At 41.6% G+C, this 18,723-nt stretch overlaps 2 protein-coding genes across 2 annotated transcripts in view; one reads left to right on the forward strand and one right to left on the reverse strand.

The window, feature by feature from the left end:
* The window catches only part of LOC115144495 (solute carrier family 2, facilitated glucose transporter member 11-like), a 27,886-nt gene extending 16,526 nt beyond the window's left edge, over positions 1-11,360 (forward strand). Inside the window, exons 2-9 of the mRNA XM_065002536.1 lie at positions 8,011-8,078; positions 8,178-8,231; positions 8,358-8,422; positions 8,552-8,589; positions 10,210-10,289; positions 10,372-10,434; positions 10,601-10,651; positions 10,828-11,360. Coding sequence (XP_064858608.1) covers positions 8,011-8,078; positions 8,178-8,231; positions 8,358-8,422; positions 8,552-8,589; positions 10,210-10,289; positions 10,372-10,434; positions 10,601-10,651; positions 10,828-10,881 — 473 coding nt within the window. The 3' untranslated portion in view covers positions 10,882-11,360. The remainder of the gene's footprint in view (positions 1-8,010; positions 8,079-8,177; positions 8,232-8,357; positions 8,423-8,551; positions 8,590-10,209; positions 10,290-10,371; positions 10,435-10,600; positions 10,652-10,827) is intronic.
* LOC115144303 (protein phosphatase 1G-like) lies at positions 11,343-16,880 on the reverse strand. Its single transcript, XM_029685227.2, has 10 exons — positions 16,770-16,880; positions 16,188-16,257; positions 15,983-16,068; positions 15,624-15,753; positions 15,070-15,515; positions 14,597-14,716; positions 14,110-14,344; positions 12,767-12,896; positions 12,564-12,663; positions 11,343-12,426 (listed from the first exon to the last, which is right to left on the reverse strand). The coding sequence occupies exons 1-10, from the start codon at positions 16,878-16,880 to the stop codon at positions 12,238-12,240; spliced, it is 1,617 nt and encodes a 538-aa protein (XP_029541087.1). The 3' UTR covers positions 11,343-12,237.
* Between the last annotated feature and the right edge of the window lie 1,843 nt (positions 16,881-18,723).

Below are 18,723 nucleotides of genomic sequence, written 5' to 3' on the forward strand. Positions count from 1 at the left end.
ACCACCAAACCAAACCCAGTAAGACAAAGGTTGAAAACCCTGACCGTCACTGCCCAATACATAACAAGCCTCATCCTCTTAAAAAGTGTTGTGGGTTTAGATACAAAACTCTAGATGAGCGCAAATCATATCTCAAAGACAATGGCATTTGTTTCCGATGTTGTGGGTCAACTCAGCACAGAGCTAAAGACTGTAAGGTTTCAATCAAGTGCTCTGAGTGCGGCAGCGACAGGCATCTTGCTGCTCTGCATCCAGGCACAGCCCCTACAAATACAGACACCGCTACAGCAGAGACAGAGAATGGCGGGGAGCAAGGTGACGATGCTCTTCTATCTGTCACCTCAAAGTGTACAGAGATCTGTGGTGAGGCAGTCAATCCAAGATCATGTTCAAAAATATGCCTAGTCAAAGCTTATCCGGCTGGGAAAAGAGAGAAAGCTGTCAAAATGTATGTAGTGCTTGATGAACAGAGTAACAAATCTCTGGCCAAGACAGAGTTTTTCAGTCTCTTCAACATCAATGACAACTCTGCTCCATACACCATGAAGACGTGTTCTGGGGTAACAGAGACTTCAGGCAGGAGAGCCGTCAACTTTATGGTGGAGTCTATAGATGGACACATGCAGCTCACTCTCCCTACTCTGATAGAGTGTGATATGATGCCAGACGATAGGATGGAGATTCCTTCCCCCGACATTGCGTATCATCATCCCCATCTGCAACCAGTTATGGACAGAATTCCAGCTGTGGACCCAGACGCTCCCATCCTCCTGCTCTTAGGACGAGACATCTTAAGGGTACACAAGGTACGAGAGCAAATCAATGGGCCCCACGACACTCCTTATGCACAGCGACTCGACCTCGGGTGGGTCATTGTGGGTGAGGTCTGTCTGGGAACGGCTCACCGACCAGGCAATGTTAACGTGTTCAGGACAAACATACTTCAAAATGGTCGCACATCCTATCTGAGCCCTTGCCCTGACATCATCCAGGTAAAAGAGAACTACAACAGCGTAGCTCAGAAACACATCTCTCCCTCTACAGTGCACTCGAGAGATCCAATCACAACTGTGAACACAGACAGCCTGGGATGTTCCGTGTTCGACAAAACACAAGACGATGATAAACCAGCACCATCAGTGGAGGACAAAGCCTTCTTGGACATTATGGACAAACAGGTTTTCCAGGATGATGGAAACAACTGGGTGGCTCCACTACCCTTTCGCCCCACTAGACGTCGCCTCCCTAATAACAGGGAGCAGGCCATGAACCGTCTCACATCACTTCGCAGGACTTTAGACAAAAAGCCTGACATGAAGCGTCATTTTATTGACTTCATGCAAAAGATGCTGGATAACGACCAAGCCGAACCTTCACAGCCACTAGAGGGAGACAAAGAACGTTGGTATCTGCCCATATTTGGTGTTTACCATCCACAAAAGCCTGAACAAATACGAGTAGTATTTGACTCCAGTGCTAAGTGTCAAGGCGTGTCACTTAACGATGTTCTGCTCAGTGGTCCAGACTTAAACAACACACTCTTGGGTGTCCTAATGCGTTTCCGCAAGGATTGCATTGCACTAACAGCAGATGTGCAACAAATGTTTTACTGTTTTGGTGTACGTGAGGATCACAGAGATTACTTAAGGTTTCTCTGGTATGAAGACAACAACCCAGATAGAAACATAACTGAGTACAGGATGAAAGTCCATGTATTTGGGAACAGCCCTTCACCAGCCGTAGCCATCTACTGCATGAGACGAGCAGCGCTACAGGGTGAGAAGGAACACGGGTCAGAACCCAAGCAATATGTAGTGAGGAACTTCTACGTCGATGATGGTCTGACATCAGTAGCTACTACAGAAGAAGCTGTCAACATTCTAAGAAAAACACAAGCAATGTTGGCGGAGTCCAACATGAAACTACACACGCATCCAATAGCAAAACAGTTATGGAAGCCTTCCCTATGGAGGACTGTGCGAAAGACTTAAAATATCTGGACCTAGGAGTGGATCCTCTCCCCTTTCAACAGAGTCTGGGACTTTCTTGGAACCTGGAAACAGACAGCTTCTCATTCCAGGTGTCCCACAATGAGAAGCCTTTTACGCGGAGAGGCATCCTGTCCACAGTGAATAGTCTTTATGACCCCCTTGGGTTCGTGGCTCCAATAACAATGCAAGGTAAAGCCTTAATCAGAGAACTCTCTTCTAATCAGAGTGAGTGGGATGCCCCTCTTCCCACAGAAAAGGAAGAGGAATGGAACATGTGGAAGGAATCTTTGATGGAGTTGGAACATATGAATATACAGCGGACCTACATCCCAGTCTCCTTGTCTACCACTCAAAGAAGAGAGCTACACGTCTTCTCGGATGCCTCTACAGTAGCCATAGGAGCGGTAGCCTACCTGAGAGTTATTGACTCGGAAGGTCAATGCCATGTTCGATTTGTCATGGGGAAATCAAAATTGGCCCCTCGTCCGGCCCACACTATCCCACGCCTAGAACTGTGTGCGGCTTTGCTAGCTGTTGAGATGTATGAACTGATCAAAGACGAAATTGACATTGATATACATGCAGCCAAGTTCTACACAGACAGTAAGATAGTTCTCGGTTACATCCACAATGTCACCAAAAGATTCTATGTTTATGTTGCCAATAGGATAACTCGCATCAGGAAGTCTACCCATCCAGATCAGTGGTGCTATATAAACACTGACAGCAATCCAGCAGACCATGCAACCAGGCCCATACTTGCTGCGCTCTTAAAACACACTAGTTGGTTCTCAGGTCCACCGTTCCTGACACAAACAAACTCGAGTATGCCTGAGAACATCAATTTTGACCTTGTAGAGCCTCACACAGATGCAGAGATTCGACCAGACGTCACTGTCTTTGCTTCTAAAGTTTCTGGAGCTCAACTCGGCTCTCATCGCTTTGAGAGGTTCTCAAGCTGGAAAACTCTCAATCGAGCCACAGCACGACTCATTCATGTTGCAAGATCCTTCCATGAAGGTGCAGACAACACCAGCTGCAGAGGCTGGCATGACTGTAATAAACCATGCGGTACAAGTGAGTTGTCACAAGCCAAAACAGCAATCATTCACTGTGTGCAACATGAAGCCTTCAGAGAGGAATTCAAATGCATTGAAAAAGGAAAAGAGTTCCCAAAGCAAAGTACACTCAAAAAGCTGAACCCAGTGATTGATGAGGATGGGTTGCTGAGGGTGGGAGGCCGCTTATCCTCCGCCGACATGTTACAAGACGAAAAACATCCTCTCATCATCCCACGGACACATCATGTTGCCACTCTGCTGGTAAGACATTATCACGAGCAAGTGGCTCACCAAGGCCGTCATTTTTCAGATGGAGCTATTCGAGCAGCAGGCTTCTGGATTATTGGGAGCAAACGTCTGGTCTCTGGTATCATTCACAAGTGTGTCACCTGCCGCAAGGTTAGAGGGAGGTTAGTTGACCAAAAAATGGCTGACTTGCCTGCAGACAGACTCACATCTGTACCACCATTCACCAGCGTTGGACTTGATGTGTTTGGACCATGGAATGTCATAACTCGTCGCACTAGAGGTGGTAGTGCAGACTCCAAGCGCTGGGCGGTGCTCTTTACATGTATGTCTACTAGAGCAGTCCATATCGAGCTTATCGAATCCATGTCCACATCCAGCTTCATCAACGCGCTGAGGCGTTTTTTCGCTATCCGTGGTCCAGCAAAAGTGCTAAGGTCTGATCGAGGTACAAACTTTATAGGTGCCTGCAGGGAACTGGGTATCGACACAAATGACTCAGAACTGACTAAATACCTCTCAGATAAGGGATGTACTTGGATATTTAATCCTCCACACTCGTCTCATATGGGTGGTTCTTGGGAGAGACTCATTGGGGTTGCCAGACGTATTCTTGATGCTATGCTGTTTCAGACGGGCTCCACTCGTCTCACACATGAGGTCTTGAGCACTCTTATGTCTGAAGTTATGGCAATAAGCAATGCGAGACCCTTAGTGTCAGTATCAACCGACCCTGACATGCCTACCATTCTCACACCCTCAATGTTACTTACACAAAAGACCAGCGCTACCTCAGCCCCTTCTGGATACTTCAGCATGAACGACCTTCATGGAAAACAGTGGAAGCAAGTCCAGTGTCTCGCTGACACCTTTTGGAAAAGGTGGAGACAGGAGTACCTGACAACGCTGCAGAGACGCAGAAAATGGACAGCAGAAAAGCCAAATGTAAAAGTGGGAGATGTTGTCTTATTGAAAGACAGTCAGGCACACAGAAATGACTGGCCACTCGGGCTTGTGGTAAAAACCTTTCCCAGTACTGACAAAAAGGTTAGGAAAGTAGAACTAAAAATTGTCAAGCAAGGAGCTGCTAAGGTGTTTCTGAGACCAATCTCAGAGATTGTTGTTCTTCTTTCTGAAGCATCCTAGAGACTAAAGATAAAAATAGAAAGGACATTATTTGTTTCTTGATATGTTTTATTTCATAGTGGCACAATTTCATTATACCAGGCGGGGAGTGTGCTGCCATCCTGTTAGAAGGTAACAGATTATTTTATTACAATGGTTAAATTGGATTTTCATTGTGTTCAATGGTGTTATTTGCCCCCTAGTGGCGCTTTCTGGTACTTAGAAAGACAACGCAAACGGGAAGTTCAGAATTTGTTTTGCACGCATAGAAGCAGCTACAAACAACGCTACGGTGCAGGTCTTTCAATGTAGTTATTTCTTGTCACGCTTCAGCCTTTGGGAGTTTTATTGAAGACTTAGTTGTTAGCTATCTGTCTAGTTTGCATGGGAACGCAACTCAAGGGCAGAATAAGGCATTTCTTCTGAAATTAGTCAGTATTTTCTTGTTCTGAGAAATGAAGGCTATTCAATGCAAGAAATTGCCAAGACACTTTAGATCTTGTACAACGCTGTGTACTACTCCCTTCACAGAACAGCAAAAACTGGCTCTAACCAGAAAAGAAAGAGGAGTGGGAGGCCCCGGTGCACAACTGAGCAAGAGGATAAGTACATTAGAGTGTCTAGTTTGAGAAACAGACACCTCACAAGTCCTTAACTGGCAGCTTCATTAAATAGTACCCGCTTCTAGGCAGAGTTCCTCTGTCCAGTGTCTGTGTTCTTTTGCCCATCTTAATCTTTTCTTTTTATTGGCCAGTCTAAGATATGGCTTTTTCTTTGCAACTCTGCCTAGAAGAGTGTGCTTCTGATCAATTTTATGTTATTTTAATGGACAACAAGTGTGATTTTATTCCAAAAACAAGGACATTTCTCAGTGACCCCAAACTTTTGAACGGTAGTGTAAATATTACCTCAATTACCTCGACTAACCGGTGGCCCCGCACATTGACTTTGTATCCCCTGTATATAGCCTCGCCATTGTTATTTTACTGCTGCTCTTTAATTATTTGTTACTTTATTTCTTATTTTTCTTAACTGCATTGTTGGTTAAGGGCTTGTAAGTAAGCATTTCGGCGCATGTGACAAATACAATTTGATTCCTAATATCTAGTAGTCATTCATCTTGATGCTGTTAATAATTGTCAATTACGTCATTATTTGTGGTATTAAGGCTAATTATTTTCCTTATTTGAATGTTGTTAAACAATATTCTATGTATGTTCACATTTTCTAGTAAATTGTTACGAATTTCGACCATTGTGTTCTTTTTGTATTATTACATCTTCATCGCGAGACTTTTTTGTTCTTGTGCAAGCTTGCTGGCATCTCAGAGGTTGGTAGTTCAAAGGTTCAGAGCCCACCCACTGCGGAAACGACAGACGATTTGTCGCGAGAGAGGGTTTGTTTACATTAACAGGTTAAGTGAATTTACGTAGTTGGTTAGAAGAATTACGTTACTGTTAGGAAAAGAGTTAGGGTGAGATTTCGCCTCAAAATTACAGTCAAGTGTTGTCCCCGACGCGACCACTAGATGAAGCTGTAGGGCAAATCCTTCTAGCCATAACGCTAGAAACAAAAACATACTATCTGTGGCGACAAATCATCATTATCAAAACACGGGCTTGCAAGACATTGATGTATAAATACATTCAAAAACGGGGCTTCCTTCAAGCTTGATTTGGCCGGCGCTGCGTTGATAAAATGACAAATATTCGTCGTGATAATTCTCAAAGTTTATCAAAAGCTTGGATTGCACTAAGGAGACTTGATAAAAACGGTTGGTCTATTTTTTTAATTCATCCTTTTGGTTGGAGTTGCGTAAACGTTAGGTTTCTTTTGATTTCTTTTTGCTTCTACACCTGCATTGCTTGCTGTTTGGGGGTTTTAGGCTGGGTTTCTGTACAGCACTTTGATATATCAGCCGATGTAAAAAGGGCTTTATAAATACATTTGATTTATTGTTGCTCCCTGACGCTGTGTTTACACTGGTTTCCATATAAACAGTCTCTGGGTTACATTTTAGCTCGTGCTAGTCGTGGGTTGCATCTGAAATAACATACAAATCTAGCTACCCCTTATCAAGATCAAAACGGCAGCCCTAAATATTTACACGTAACAAAAATATAAACGCAGCATGCAACAATTTTAAAGATTTGACTGAGTTACAGTTTATAAGGACATAAGTCAATTTAAATAAATAAACTAGGCCCAAATCTATGGATTTCATGACTGGGAATACAGGTATATACAAATCTGTTGGTCACAGATACCTTTGAAAAAGGTAGGAGCGTGGATCAGAAAACCAGTCCGTATCTGGTGTGTCCACCATTTGCCTCATGCAGCGTGACATAGAGTTGATCTCGGCTGTTGATTGTGGCCTGTGTATGTTGTTCGATACGTCTTCAAAGGTTGTGCAAAGTTTCTGGATGTTGGCGGGAACTGGAACATGCTGTAGTACATGTCGCTCCAGAGCATTCCAAACAAGCGCAATGGGTGACATGTCTGGTGAGTATGGAAGAACTGTCCAGGCCATGGAAGAACTTGGACATTTTCAGCTTTCAAGAATTTTGTAACAGATCCTTGCGGCATGATCCTTCAGCATTATCATGCTGAAACCGAGGTGAATGGCACGACAATGGGCCTATAAGGATCTGTGCATTCAAATTGACATCGATAAAATGCAATTATGTTCTTTGTCCATAGCTTATGCCTGCCCATACTGTAACCCCACCGACACCACTCTGTTTACAATTTTATGCAAACTGCTCGCCCACACAACGCCATACACACTGTCTGCCATCTGCTTCCCTGTGACGGTTTCTGACAGTTTGTGCAGAAATTCGGTTGTGCAAACCCACAGTTTTATCAGTTGTCCAGGTGGCTGGTCTCAGACAATGGTTACACATGGTCTGTGCTTGTAAGGCCGCTTGGACTCCTGCCAAATTCTCAAAAAGATGTTGGAGGTGGCTTATGGTAGAGAAAGTAACGTTAAATTCTATGGCAACAGCTCTGCTAGACATTCCTGCAGTCAGCATGCCAGATGCACTCTCCCTCAACTTGATACATCTGTGGCCTTGTGTTATTTAACAAAACTGCACATTTTAGAGTGGCCTTTTATTGTCCCCAGCACAAGGTGCACCTGTGTACTGATCAAGCTGTTTAATCCGTTTCTTGATATGCCACACCTGTCAGGTGGTAAATGAGAAATGCTCACTAATAGGGATGTAAACAAATTTGTGCTACATTTTTTTAGAGAAATACGTTTTTTGTGCATATAATTTCTGGGATCTTTTATTTTAGCTCATGAAACATGGAACCAACACTTTACATGTTGCTTTTATATTTTTCATCGGTATAATAAAAATGTAGTACATTCTTCCAGCCCAACTTCAACCAGCGGGAAGCAGGTGGATTTGACATCTTTGTTGATGCATAGTTCACTGAGAAATGATAGCCAGCAAGGCTACTTGAAATTAAATGGAAGCCCCCTATCAAGGCTTCACATTATAAACCATCTGTGATTATTTCTTGCAGTTGCACACATAAAAAGCTGAATTCATTACAAATTAGATGTGTTCCTCCTATTCCAGATGACAGAGTCATTGCATTGCAAGAGGTCACCATTCCAAAGGGTATGGAGGCCACTACAGTTAAACAGGTAGGCAGAGTGGTTCAGCAGTAGGCCAAATTGTCAGGTTTCTCCCCCATACTAATAGCTCTCTCGCTCTCTCTTTTTCGCCCTCTCTCTCTCTTCAAGATCATAACACATTTGTTTGGATTGAATTCTGCTAATGTGACACAGACATTTAAGGTATGCCATATCTTTTTTTATAAAGTTCTGTTTCCTAAAATTCAGCCTCAAATTATTGTACCATGTACTGTATACTGACTGACACTATTATAATGTATCCCTTTCCAAATGATGGCATATTTCTAGATAAGAAACCAAAAGGGCTGTCTGATTCCATTCAACAGCTTTATACCGGTGAACAGCAAGCACATGTAAGTACTGCAACATTCTGTATGTTACTGTGAGCCAATCATTTACTAAAATGTATATTTCATGTAAAAATAAACTGTAATTCATTCTATCAGTGCATAACATTAATGTCAATATATTTTGATTCATAGGCCATATGTGCTGGAAGTGGCAACAGTCTTTCAGCATGGTACACATTTAACTTATATCCTCACATTTCACATTAAAATATAATTTAAATAACAGATATATGGTGAGCTACAAAAGTATTAGGACAGTGAAATGTTTTGGGGCTCTGTAGTCCAGCACTTGACACTCTGAAACTACAGCCATTTTTGTACATAGTCCCCCCATTTTAGGGGACCAAAGGTATTTGGACAAATTCACTTCTATACTGAGTGTACAAAACATTAAGAACAACTTCCTAATATTGAGTTGCACCCCATCTTTTGCCCTTGGAACAGCCTCAATTTGTCAGGGCAAGGACGCTACAAGGTGTCAAGCTTTCCACATGCAAGCTGGCCATTGTTGATTTCAATGCTTCCCATAGTTGTGTCAAGTTGGCTGAATGTCCTTTTGGTGGTGGACCATTCTTGCTACACATGGGAAACTATTGAGTGTGAAAAACCCAGCAACATTGCCATTCTTGACACAGACCGGTGCACCTGGCACCTACTACCATACCCCGTTCAAAGGCACTTAAATCTTTCCCTTACTCGTTCACCCTCTGAATGGCACATATATACAATCCATGTCTCAGTCGTCTCAAAGCTTTAAAATCCTTCTTTAATCTGTCTGCTCCCATTCAATTACACTGATTTGAAGTGGATTTAACACGTGATATCAATAAGGGGATTGTAGCTTTCACCTGGATTCACCTGTGTGTCAGTCTATGTCATGGAAAGAACACACTCAGTGTATATGCATTAAAGTAGTCAAAAGTTTAGTATTTGGTCCCCATATGCCTAGCATGCAATGATTATGTCAAGCTTGTGGCTGTTTGTTTTAGTTGTGTTTCAGATGATTTTGTACCCAATAGAAATTAATGGTAAATAATGTATTGTGTCATTTTGGAGTCACTTTTATTGTAAATAATAATGTTTGTAAACACTTCTACATACATTAATGTGGATGCTACCATTATTATTATTACGGTTAATCCTCAATGAATCGTGAATAATGTGTGAGAAAGTTCATACCCCCCGCTAACCTCTTTTATTGTAATGGTGAGAGGTCTTCGTGGTATGATATTTGTGCATCTGTAACTTTGTCACTCATCATTATTCACAATTCATGTAGAAGTGTTTAGAAACATTCTATTCTTACTTACAATAAAAGTGACTGCAAAATGACACAATACATTAATTTCTATCCGCACAAAAATAATCTGAAAGACAACCAAAACAAACAGTAAATGCATCCAACAAGTTTGTGGAGTTACAAGCTTGATGTAATCATTGCATGCTAGGAATATGGGACCAAACTAAACTTTTGACTACTTTAATACACATGTAAGTGAATTTGTCCCAATACTTTTGGTCCCCTAAAATGTGGGGACTATATACAAGTGCTGTAATTTCTAAACGGTTCACCCGATATGGATGAAAATTAAATTAATGATTTTATGCACTTTAACATGTATAATTTCAAATCCAAAGTGCTGAAGTACAGAGCCAAAACAACAACAAAAATGTGTCACTGTCCCAATACTTTTGTAGCTCACTGTATATTATCTAGTATATAAAATCTATGTTTCCCTTCTTGTTAGAATGCGTGATTGATGTTGTGTGGTGTATTTGTTGATTCTAAGTCATTCCAAAACCACGGACCATTGCCATGACAGTAATCAATAAAAGTATGCGAACAAGACTACAAGGTGTTGTCAGAAGGGTAAGACAATATTTCTACGAGCTTTCTGTATTCATAATCCAGAGAGGAAAAAGCATTGATTTGTCATTATTTATTTTTTCAGATAGTGAGACTTGAAGAACTGTTTCCTCAGATTAAATTAAGACGTCATGAGAAAATTTATCAGGTACATCATAAGAATCCATCATGTTGTACGAAAAAAGTATCAAAATGTTTGCACTCACTAATGTAAGTTGCTCTGGATAAGAGCGTCTGCTAAATGACTCATGTAAAATATTGGAACTACAGTATCATCATACATATGTCGGCTGAATTCTGTTTTATTTTAATAGGAAATAGAGTTGCTGAACCAACAGTTGAGATTTCTTCATAAAAGAATGCAGGTAAGCATAAGTATTGCTTATGACAAATATAGGCAGAAGAAAATAAAAAATGTAGATTTTCTGTTACTGCACATAAGATGAGGGTTTACTTTAATCGAGCACAAAGAGGTGTGTACCAGTCTACTGGCTATGTTACATTCAGATTGTGTTTATTATAGATGCAATTATTGTTTCAGATGGCTGATTCTCACAGCTGGATGGGGATGTTCATCAGAACCCCTATGTGGTAGAACAAAACACCTAGCCCCAACATGTTTTATGTACTTTCCATTTGTTTATACTGTCAAATCTGCTCATATGGCTATGGTAAAATTAAGAGTAATGGTAAATCTGGTTAATATATATACCTATTATGACATTGTATTATCTGTAGTGTAGCATATCTTGAAAATGTATGAGTTTGAGTGGTGTAGAAAATCAATTTGCTGTTGGAGGTATAAAATGTTCACCCCCCCAAAAAAACTGAGCTTATTAGTATTTTGGGCACGGTAGTTCCAACTAGCCTTTGTACAAGTCTGTTTGTGCGATCATTCCACCACCTGACGTGGCAAGGAGTAGAATGATATCACAAACAGACTTGTACCCAGGCTAGCTCCAAACCACTTGCGGTATAAAACGATTGGCATGATGCTTTAGTGCTTTGCTACATGATTGTGCAACCTTTCCATCCCCATTACTGATGAAATAAAAAGGGTTTTTGTCAACTTTATTGATTTAGGGGGAAAAAAATACTTCATGTGATTTTTCAAGTGAAACTCAATGTTCTCAAAAAGTACCAAAATAAAATGTACTAAAATATTTGGGTTAACCTTTTAACTGGACATTTCAGTCAAGCATAAAAAGATACATGAGAAGCTTTTGTCCCATGAATAGTTATACTAAATCCATCAAAAGCATTTGCTAAATTTGGAACATAATTAACTACACGTAAGGCAGTGTTCCCACCATCTTTATGCGCAAACCAAGTCATGAGACAACGGCAGATATTTAAATAGCATAGTGGCCTCAACTCAGGTGGTTGGCAAATTGTTCTGGGAATATGCGAGTGCAAGGAATGTAAAATGTATTAATTAAATACAGATAGTACAAAATGTCATGTGAATAGAGTAGTTTCAAATCTATTGAACTGTTGAGAGGAGTTTCAGTGTTCTTTGCCTAGGGGGACATTTGACTCATGCAAACAGTGATTGTCCTTTTAAAGTAAGTAGACAAGATGTCACTTGTCACACAAAAAATAAAAATGTATTTGTATGTAATTACAGAATGGTGTCAAACGAGTATGCACCAAATGTCACATTGATCCACAATTACAAAGATGCATTTCGCCCATCAACAAATATTGAAAATTATATACATAAAGGGCATGGGTGACAAAAACAGTACACAAGGATTCACAGGACACGTTTCCAGTAGGACAGTTAAGCAAAATCAATAATTACAAAGAGGCCATTTTACTTTTATACTTTCTCTTCAGTCTCAGGACATTATACTAAAACTCATCCTATCCCAGAGACCATGGTCTTTAAACTTTTCAGAGATGGGAAAGTTCTGGCTTGTGAAAAGGACTGGAGTACTTGTTGGCAGTTCTATTCGCTTTTTGACTTTTTGCTGTCATTCCCGTTCTTCTCTGGGACAATCTCTTCAGGCTTTCTCTTCTTGGTTCCGTCGGCCATGCTTCTGCCAGGGTGAGCGCTGAATGTGATGATGATGCAGGTCATGTTGTCACAGCCTGTGCCATCTCCAGATGTATCAGGTGCCAAGCAATGGTCAAGTAGCTACGGAGACAAAATAAAGTTTGAGAGCGCTAGTTCATTGTTAAATAAAGAATGAGTAATGTCATGATTACAGGGAAGTGGTGGATCTCAGGGACATCAGAGGTTTCCCAACACAATAAAAATATATATAATCTTACTTCTTCAACTATGGAGGACAAAGGCCTGGCAGCATCATCGGCATTAGGCTTTATTCTCTGACTGACAAAGTCTACAACCTCTTGACTGCTCATGACGTTCCTGTGGATGACACTCATTAATTAAGGGAAATATAGCTGTGGATTAATTTCACACATTGATTATTGAAGTATGGCCTTAATTTAAAAAATAAAATAAAAACTACCAGATTCCGTCGCATGCAATGATCATGAAGTCATGCTCTGGGTTGAGGGTGAGCTCTTTGACATCAGGCATTGATGAGATCATCTGCTCCTCTGGGCCAAGGGCCTTGTTTCGTTTGTAAAAGTGATCGCCTGAAAACACAAAGGCCCTTTCAATCTAATGTCTTTTCTTCAACAGCAAAAGTACCGTAATTTCCGGACTATAAGCCGCTACTTTATTCCCACGCTTTGAACCTTGCGGTTTATACAATAACACGGCTAATTTATGGATTTTTCCCACTTTCACAAGATTCATGCAGCCAAAAAACTGAGCACCGTCACATAATGTGACGTAAATCGAGTGCGCTCAAACTTCCATCATTCTGATTACGGTAGTCATTTTGTCACCCTCATCATGGCAAAGACACAGAGAAATGCATATGATGCAGCTTTCAAATTGAAGGCGATCGATCTGGCTGTTGGAAAAGAGCTGCTGCACGGGAGCTTGGCCTTAATGAGTCGATGATAAGACGTTGGAAACAGCAGCGTGAGGAACTGACTCAGTGCAAAAAGATAACAAAAGCTTTCAGAGGGAAGAAAAGCAGATGGCCCAAAGTATTTGCAGCCACTCAACATCAGTGTAAATCGTGCATTTAAGGTGGCGCTCCGTGTTCAGTGGGAGGCTTGGATGACAAGTGGGGAGAAATCCTTCACTAAAACGGGTTGCATGCGAAGAGCAACTTATGGTCAAGTCTGCCGGCCACATGCGAAGAGCAACTTATGGTCAAGTCTGCCAGTGGGTCCTGACAGCGTGGAGCATTGTCAAAAAATCCACTATCATCAACGGGTTTCGAAAGGCTGGACTGCTGCGTGTTGAAGAGGGCAGCATGAGCTCAGCGGGGAATTTGCCTCCGGATGAAAGTGACGAGAGCGACAATGAAAACATTCCAACATCGGATGAAGCAATTCTGAGGCTATTCAACTCCAGTGGTTTCAGTGCACAGGAGGAAGGTAGTGACCAATGACTTTCTTGGTAGGCTACTGTTTACTGCTATTTTTAAAAAATTAACAAATTGTTACAAGCCGTGTTTCGTTAAAGCCTATTTATTTTTGTTACAAGCCGTGTTTCGTTAAAGCCTATTTATTTTTGTTACAAACCGTGTTTCGTTTAAAGGCTATGTAACGGTAGGCACCTGCGGCTTGTAGACATTATGCACAAAATACATCTTTTTTAATAATGCAGTGGGTGAGGCTTATATTCAGGTGCGCTTAATAGTCCAGAAATTACGGTATATATTTCTTGAAACAATGCCTGATAATTCAAATCAAAATGCCAGGGCTAGGAAATGCAGGAGGATCGATTTACCGATGGCCCTGGAGAGGTTGAGTCCTCCGTTGACGCGACCGTCCATGGTGACCTTTCCACCAGCATTCTTTATCCTGGCCAGCTCCAGCTCATCCTCTGGCTTGTGGTCGTAGGACATGTCTATGGCCTTGCCCTTCTCAGACACCACACAGCGGGAGTCGCCGGCATTTGCCACAATCAGCTGTTTCCCTCTGATCAGAGCCACCACTGCTGTAGTGCCACTGTCTGCGCCAGGCTGGGGGAAAAGGGCACACAGTTAATCTGAAAATTGCCACCTTCAGTTTAAAGGGCCTGTGATTAACCCACTACACAGCTAAAGAGATTAATCCCAGAATAATATTTTGCATTTAGGGAGGCATAGAAAGTAATCACTACTTCAGACACAAAACACCCCATTACCTTTCAACAACCAGGGCTACTCAGAAATCCTTTTAAGAAAGCGCTCTCCATTCAAGGTTTAAGTTGAAAATTAAGATGTGTATTCTACCTCTTCTTTTCCATCCATTCCAGGGTAGCACATCTCCTCATTCTCTTCATCAGAGTCCTCCCCCTCTTCAGTGTCTTCTTCCTCGTCACTGTTTTCACCTTCATCTTCCTCACTGGCATCCTGTAGAAGCGTAATTACATAATTAACATAAAGCATTCTTTCCAAAAATATTTTAAACCGTTCGTGTTGAAAAATCCAGTGGGGGAAAATCTATGAACAGCAAATGTGAGTTACAGCAGAGGTGCCCAACCCTCCTACTGGAGAACAGTCATTCTGCAGGCTTTTGCTCCAACCAGAATCTAACAACTGATTCTACCAATAGCTCCTCACCAGGATCTCTAAGCTTAATCAGGTGTGTAAGAACTGTGTTTGGGCAAAAGCCTGAATACCCAGTAGCTCTTCAGGCAGAGGGTGGGGCACCAGAGTTAGAGTAACAGGAACTTAACTCCTGAAGGAGAGTTCTTCCCCCTCACCTCCTCTTCGCTACCCTCCTCGTCTTCCTCTTCCCCCGACTCGTCACTGTCCTCAAAGAACTTTGAGCTGGTGTCTCCTGGAGCCGGAGCTGCTGAGGAGGAGCAGGAGGGCCCGGTTTCCTTTTCTCCTTCAGAGGACCCTGCTGCTCCTGTCACTGAAGAGCTGTCCCCTCCTGCTCTCCTGGCCCGCAGCTTGGAGAATCCCGCACCACCAGCTGCACTTCCAGCACCATCAGCCTTCCGATTGCTGTCTACCTCACTCTCCACTTCTCCGTTGATGCCCTTCTCCCCATGGGAATGTGGTTCACCTTCCCCAGACTCTTTTTTACCCTCCGGACAGAGCTTCTTGTGTTTAATCGCATTGAGGTTCTGTCCATAGCGGACGAGTAACTCTTCAATGGTCAAGGTGGCCTCTTCGTGCAAAAGTTCTGCCTCCTCATTGTCCACTAACAGACAAAGGAACACATGGGTTTGAATCAAACTATTTGTTTTGAATAAAGCACAAGGAATGACAACTACATATATAACGTGGTCAGCTGTTACAGCGTACTTACAATCATCTTCTTCAGCCACTTTTTCATTTGGTGCTTCCTCTTGTGGGCGGCCAGCTATCTGAACAAGCTCTTTGATCACTTCCTCTGTGGTCACCCTGCTATCAATGGCCAGAAATGCATCCTCCAAAGCCTGAAACACATCCACCCACCTAAGACAAATGTATGCTGCTATGGAGTAGATTTTGACAACAAATACAAGAGCTACTGAACCAAAGTTGGTTGTACTCACTTAACAATGTGAGATTACACCCAATAAATATTGTGCACTTTCTATATACACTCTTACATATATGCACCATGTTCAATTGTCCATGTCAAGAGGATTCCTTTCCATACCCCAAAAGCATTCTTGCACTCACCTTTTGCAGTTTGCCATCTTTGTAAGTCTTCTGTTCCTTAATGATTTCAGGAAGGTACTTGGAACAGTATAATGCTACTTCCTCACCTGAGAAAGCAAGTATCGATTACTTAGAATAACTTGTTTAATAATGTCTGACATTAACAAAAATAACATACAATCAAGGTACGCACAAAAGTTAATATTCAGGATAAAAAGAACAGTACCTCCATGTCCATCATACACAGCAAACATAGCCGTTTCATCATCCAGTTCTGGAATGCAGTTGTGAGCATCCTGTTGAAAGAAACAAAAACGTTACTCTCATGAAATGCCATTTCTATGAGCAGTAGAACGGCTACATCATAGAAATCAGACCGGTGCCACTTGAATGTGAAATGAATAATGATGCATTTACATTGTTAATGTTAACGGTCCAGTCTTGCACATCTTACATAGTTATATCAATACATGCAGGAAAGCTACCTAGCTACATTGTTGGGTAACTACAAAACTATATAGTTAGCCACAAACAAAAAGTATTCATGCGCAAATAAAACTTAGCTAGCTGGCCAGTGTTGACGTTGATAGTTATTAAGCCACGTGTTTAATGGTTGGATAACTAAGCCAAGCCCCATATGTTTGATAACCTGTAGCACATTATAGACAACTTACATTACTTTTTGTTGTCTGAACCAAATCATTTCGTTAGCATTCTAGCTAACTGGTTGCTAGTTAGTTGGACACCATACTGGCAATGAATGACTGCGGAATCCAATCCAGCTAGCAATTTGTTTAGCTCATCTTACCTCCATTGAGACACGCCAGCCCTGCATGGCCGCAAAACCATAGCTCATATTTTGGTTTCCCCCATTGGAAGAGGACTTCACTGTATTGGGTTGCGACAAGTAAGCTCCCATGATGGACCAACAATGGGTTTCAACTTCGTTGATGTTGGAAAACCCGATGTAGCAGGGGAAAAAAACAAGATGACGATAATAAATTACAGATGCTCCAACTTCACCGTACAGTTAATTATATCATACAGTAGAGTGCACACATTTCTATCATGCAGTAGAATATAAACATTGCAATATGTTTGATAAAGGGCCAAAGACTAGTTAGCCGGTTTATTGCTAGCTTGGATGGGGTATCTAGCGACTGTTGGCTAAGCTAACAAACGAACATAGACACCGTTCTTACTCGTAAACTATATATTTTTTAAGCGAAGGCAAATGGGACACCATTAACCGGAAGATAATACTTGATATCAAAACATTTCAGGCTTAAAAGTGAGACCAATTTGAACATTTTACAGGAAAATACCAACACGTGTAACTACAAACACAACAGACCTCTCAAAAATAATCGGATACATAAAGGAAGCGGAAACGATGTGATGAATGAGAAGTGCGCATGTCTACTTGTGAGCAGCGGCGTTCAGAAAGGGCGCCAAAACTTTAGTTGCAGAGAACGAGTACGTCCTCAAGGTGTCGCTAAAGTCTCCGATTCTAGTGTGGCCAACAAACGTTGGAGTGGATCCCTATGTCCTTTCTCCACTTCCTTTCCTTTTAACATGAAAAAAGGCGACAGGCAGCAGTTCGGTAAAAACATGTTTAGTTCTTTAATCAGTAGACACGAAAGAGATTTTAAATACCCAAGAATTACATAACAGTAGGTGGGGGAAAACAAAAGGAGATGTGTATTGCCACTATCTTGTCCTGTGCTGTTATTATTTTTGTAACTATTCTAACCCCCTATGCAAAGTCAAAAAGGTTCATTGCCCAAAAAATTAAAAAGTTTATCAAAAAATGAAATTGAGTACGTTTTATTCCAATACTGAGCTTTTCCTTAAACTTTTACAACATTTGAGATTCCCTTCCTCTTGAGGTAGATTGTCCTGTCCTGTGAACTGGAACAAACACACACACACACAATTGTGAAGAAGGCAGTGCCTCTTCCCCCTCAGGAGGTTGAAAAAGTTTGACATGGGCCCTCAAATCCTGAAAAGGTTTGACAGCTGTACCAGTGAGATCTGGCTGCATCACTGCTTGGTATGGAAATAACACCACCCTCGATTGCATGGCAATACAGAGGGTTGTGCGGACATCCCAGTACAATACTGGGGCTGAGCTCCCTGCCATCCAGGACCTCTATATCAGGCGGTGTGAAAAGAAGGCCCGGAAAATCATCAAAGGCACCAACCACCCAAGCCATAGACAATTGTTTTCTGCTGCCTCACGGCAAGAGGTACTGGTTCATCAAATCTGAGACCAACAGGCTCCTGGACAGCTTGTATCTTTATTGACCTTTTATTTCACTATTTGCACTGTCTCTATGCACACTCACAGGGACCTACACACTGTCACTCCAACACACACAAACACTCACTCCATCATTTGCTCACTCACATAATATGCACATACATTTATACTGACTCCACACACCCGCACACCCACTCACATGCAAGCTGCTGCTACTCTGTTTATCTTATGTCCTGTTGCCTAGTCACCTTACCCCAACACATATCTACAGTTGAAGTCGGATGTTTACATACACTTAGGTTGGAGTCATTAAATCTAGATTTTCAACCACTCCACAAATTTCTTGTTAATTAACAAACTATAGTTTTGGCAAGTCGGTTAGGACATCTACTTTGTGCATGACACAAGTAATTTTTCCAACAATTGTTTACAAACCGATTATTTCACTTATAATTCACTGTATCATAATTCCAGTGGGTCAGTAGTTTACATAATATTG

This window comes from Oncorhynchus nerka, linkage group LG16 (assembly GCF_034236695.1).
Source record: "Oncorhynchus nerka isolate Pitt River linkage group LG16, Oner_Uvic_2.0, whole genome shotgun sequence".
Classification (NCBI taxonomy): Eukaryota; Metazoa; Chordata; class Actinopteri; order Salmoniformes; family Salmonidae; genus Oncorhynchus; species Oncorhynchus nerka.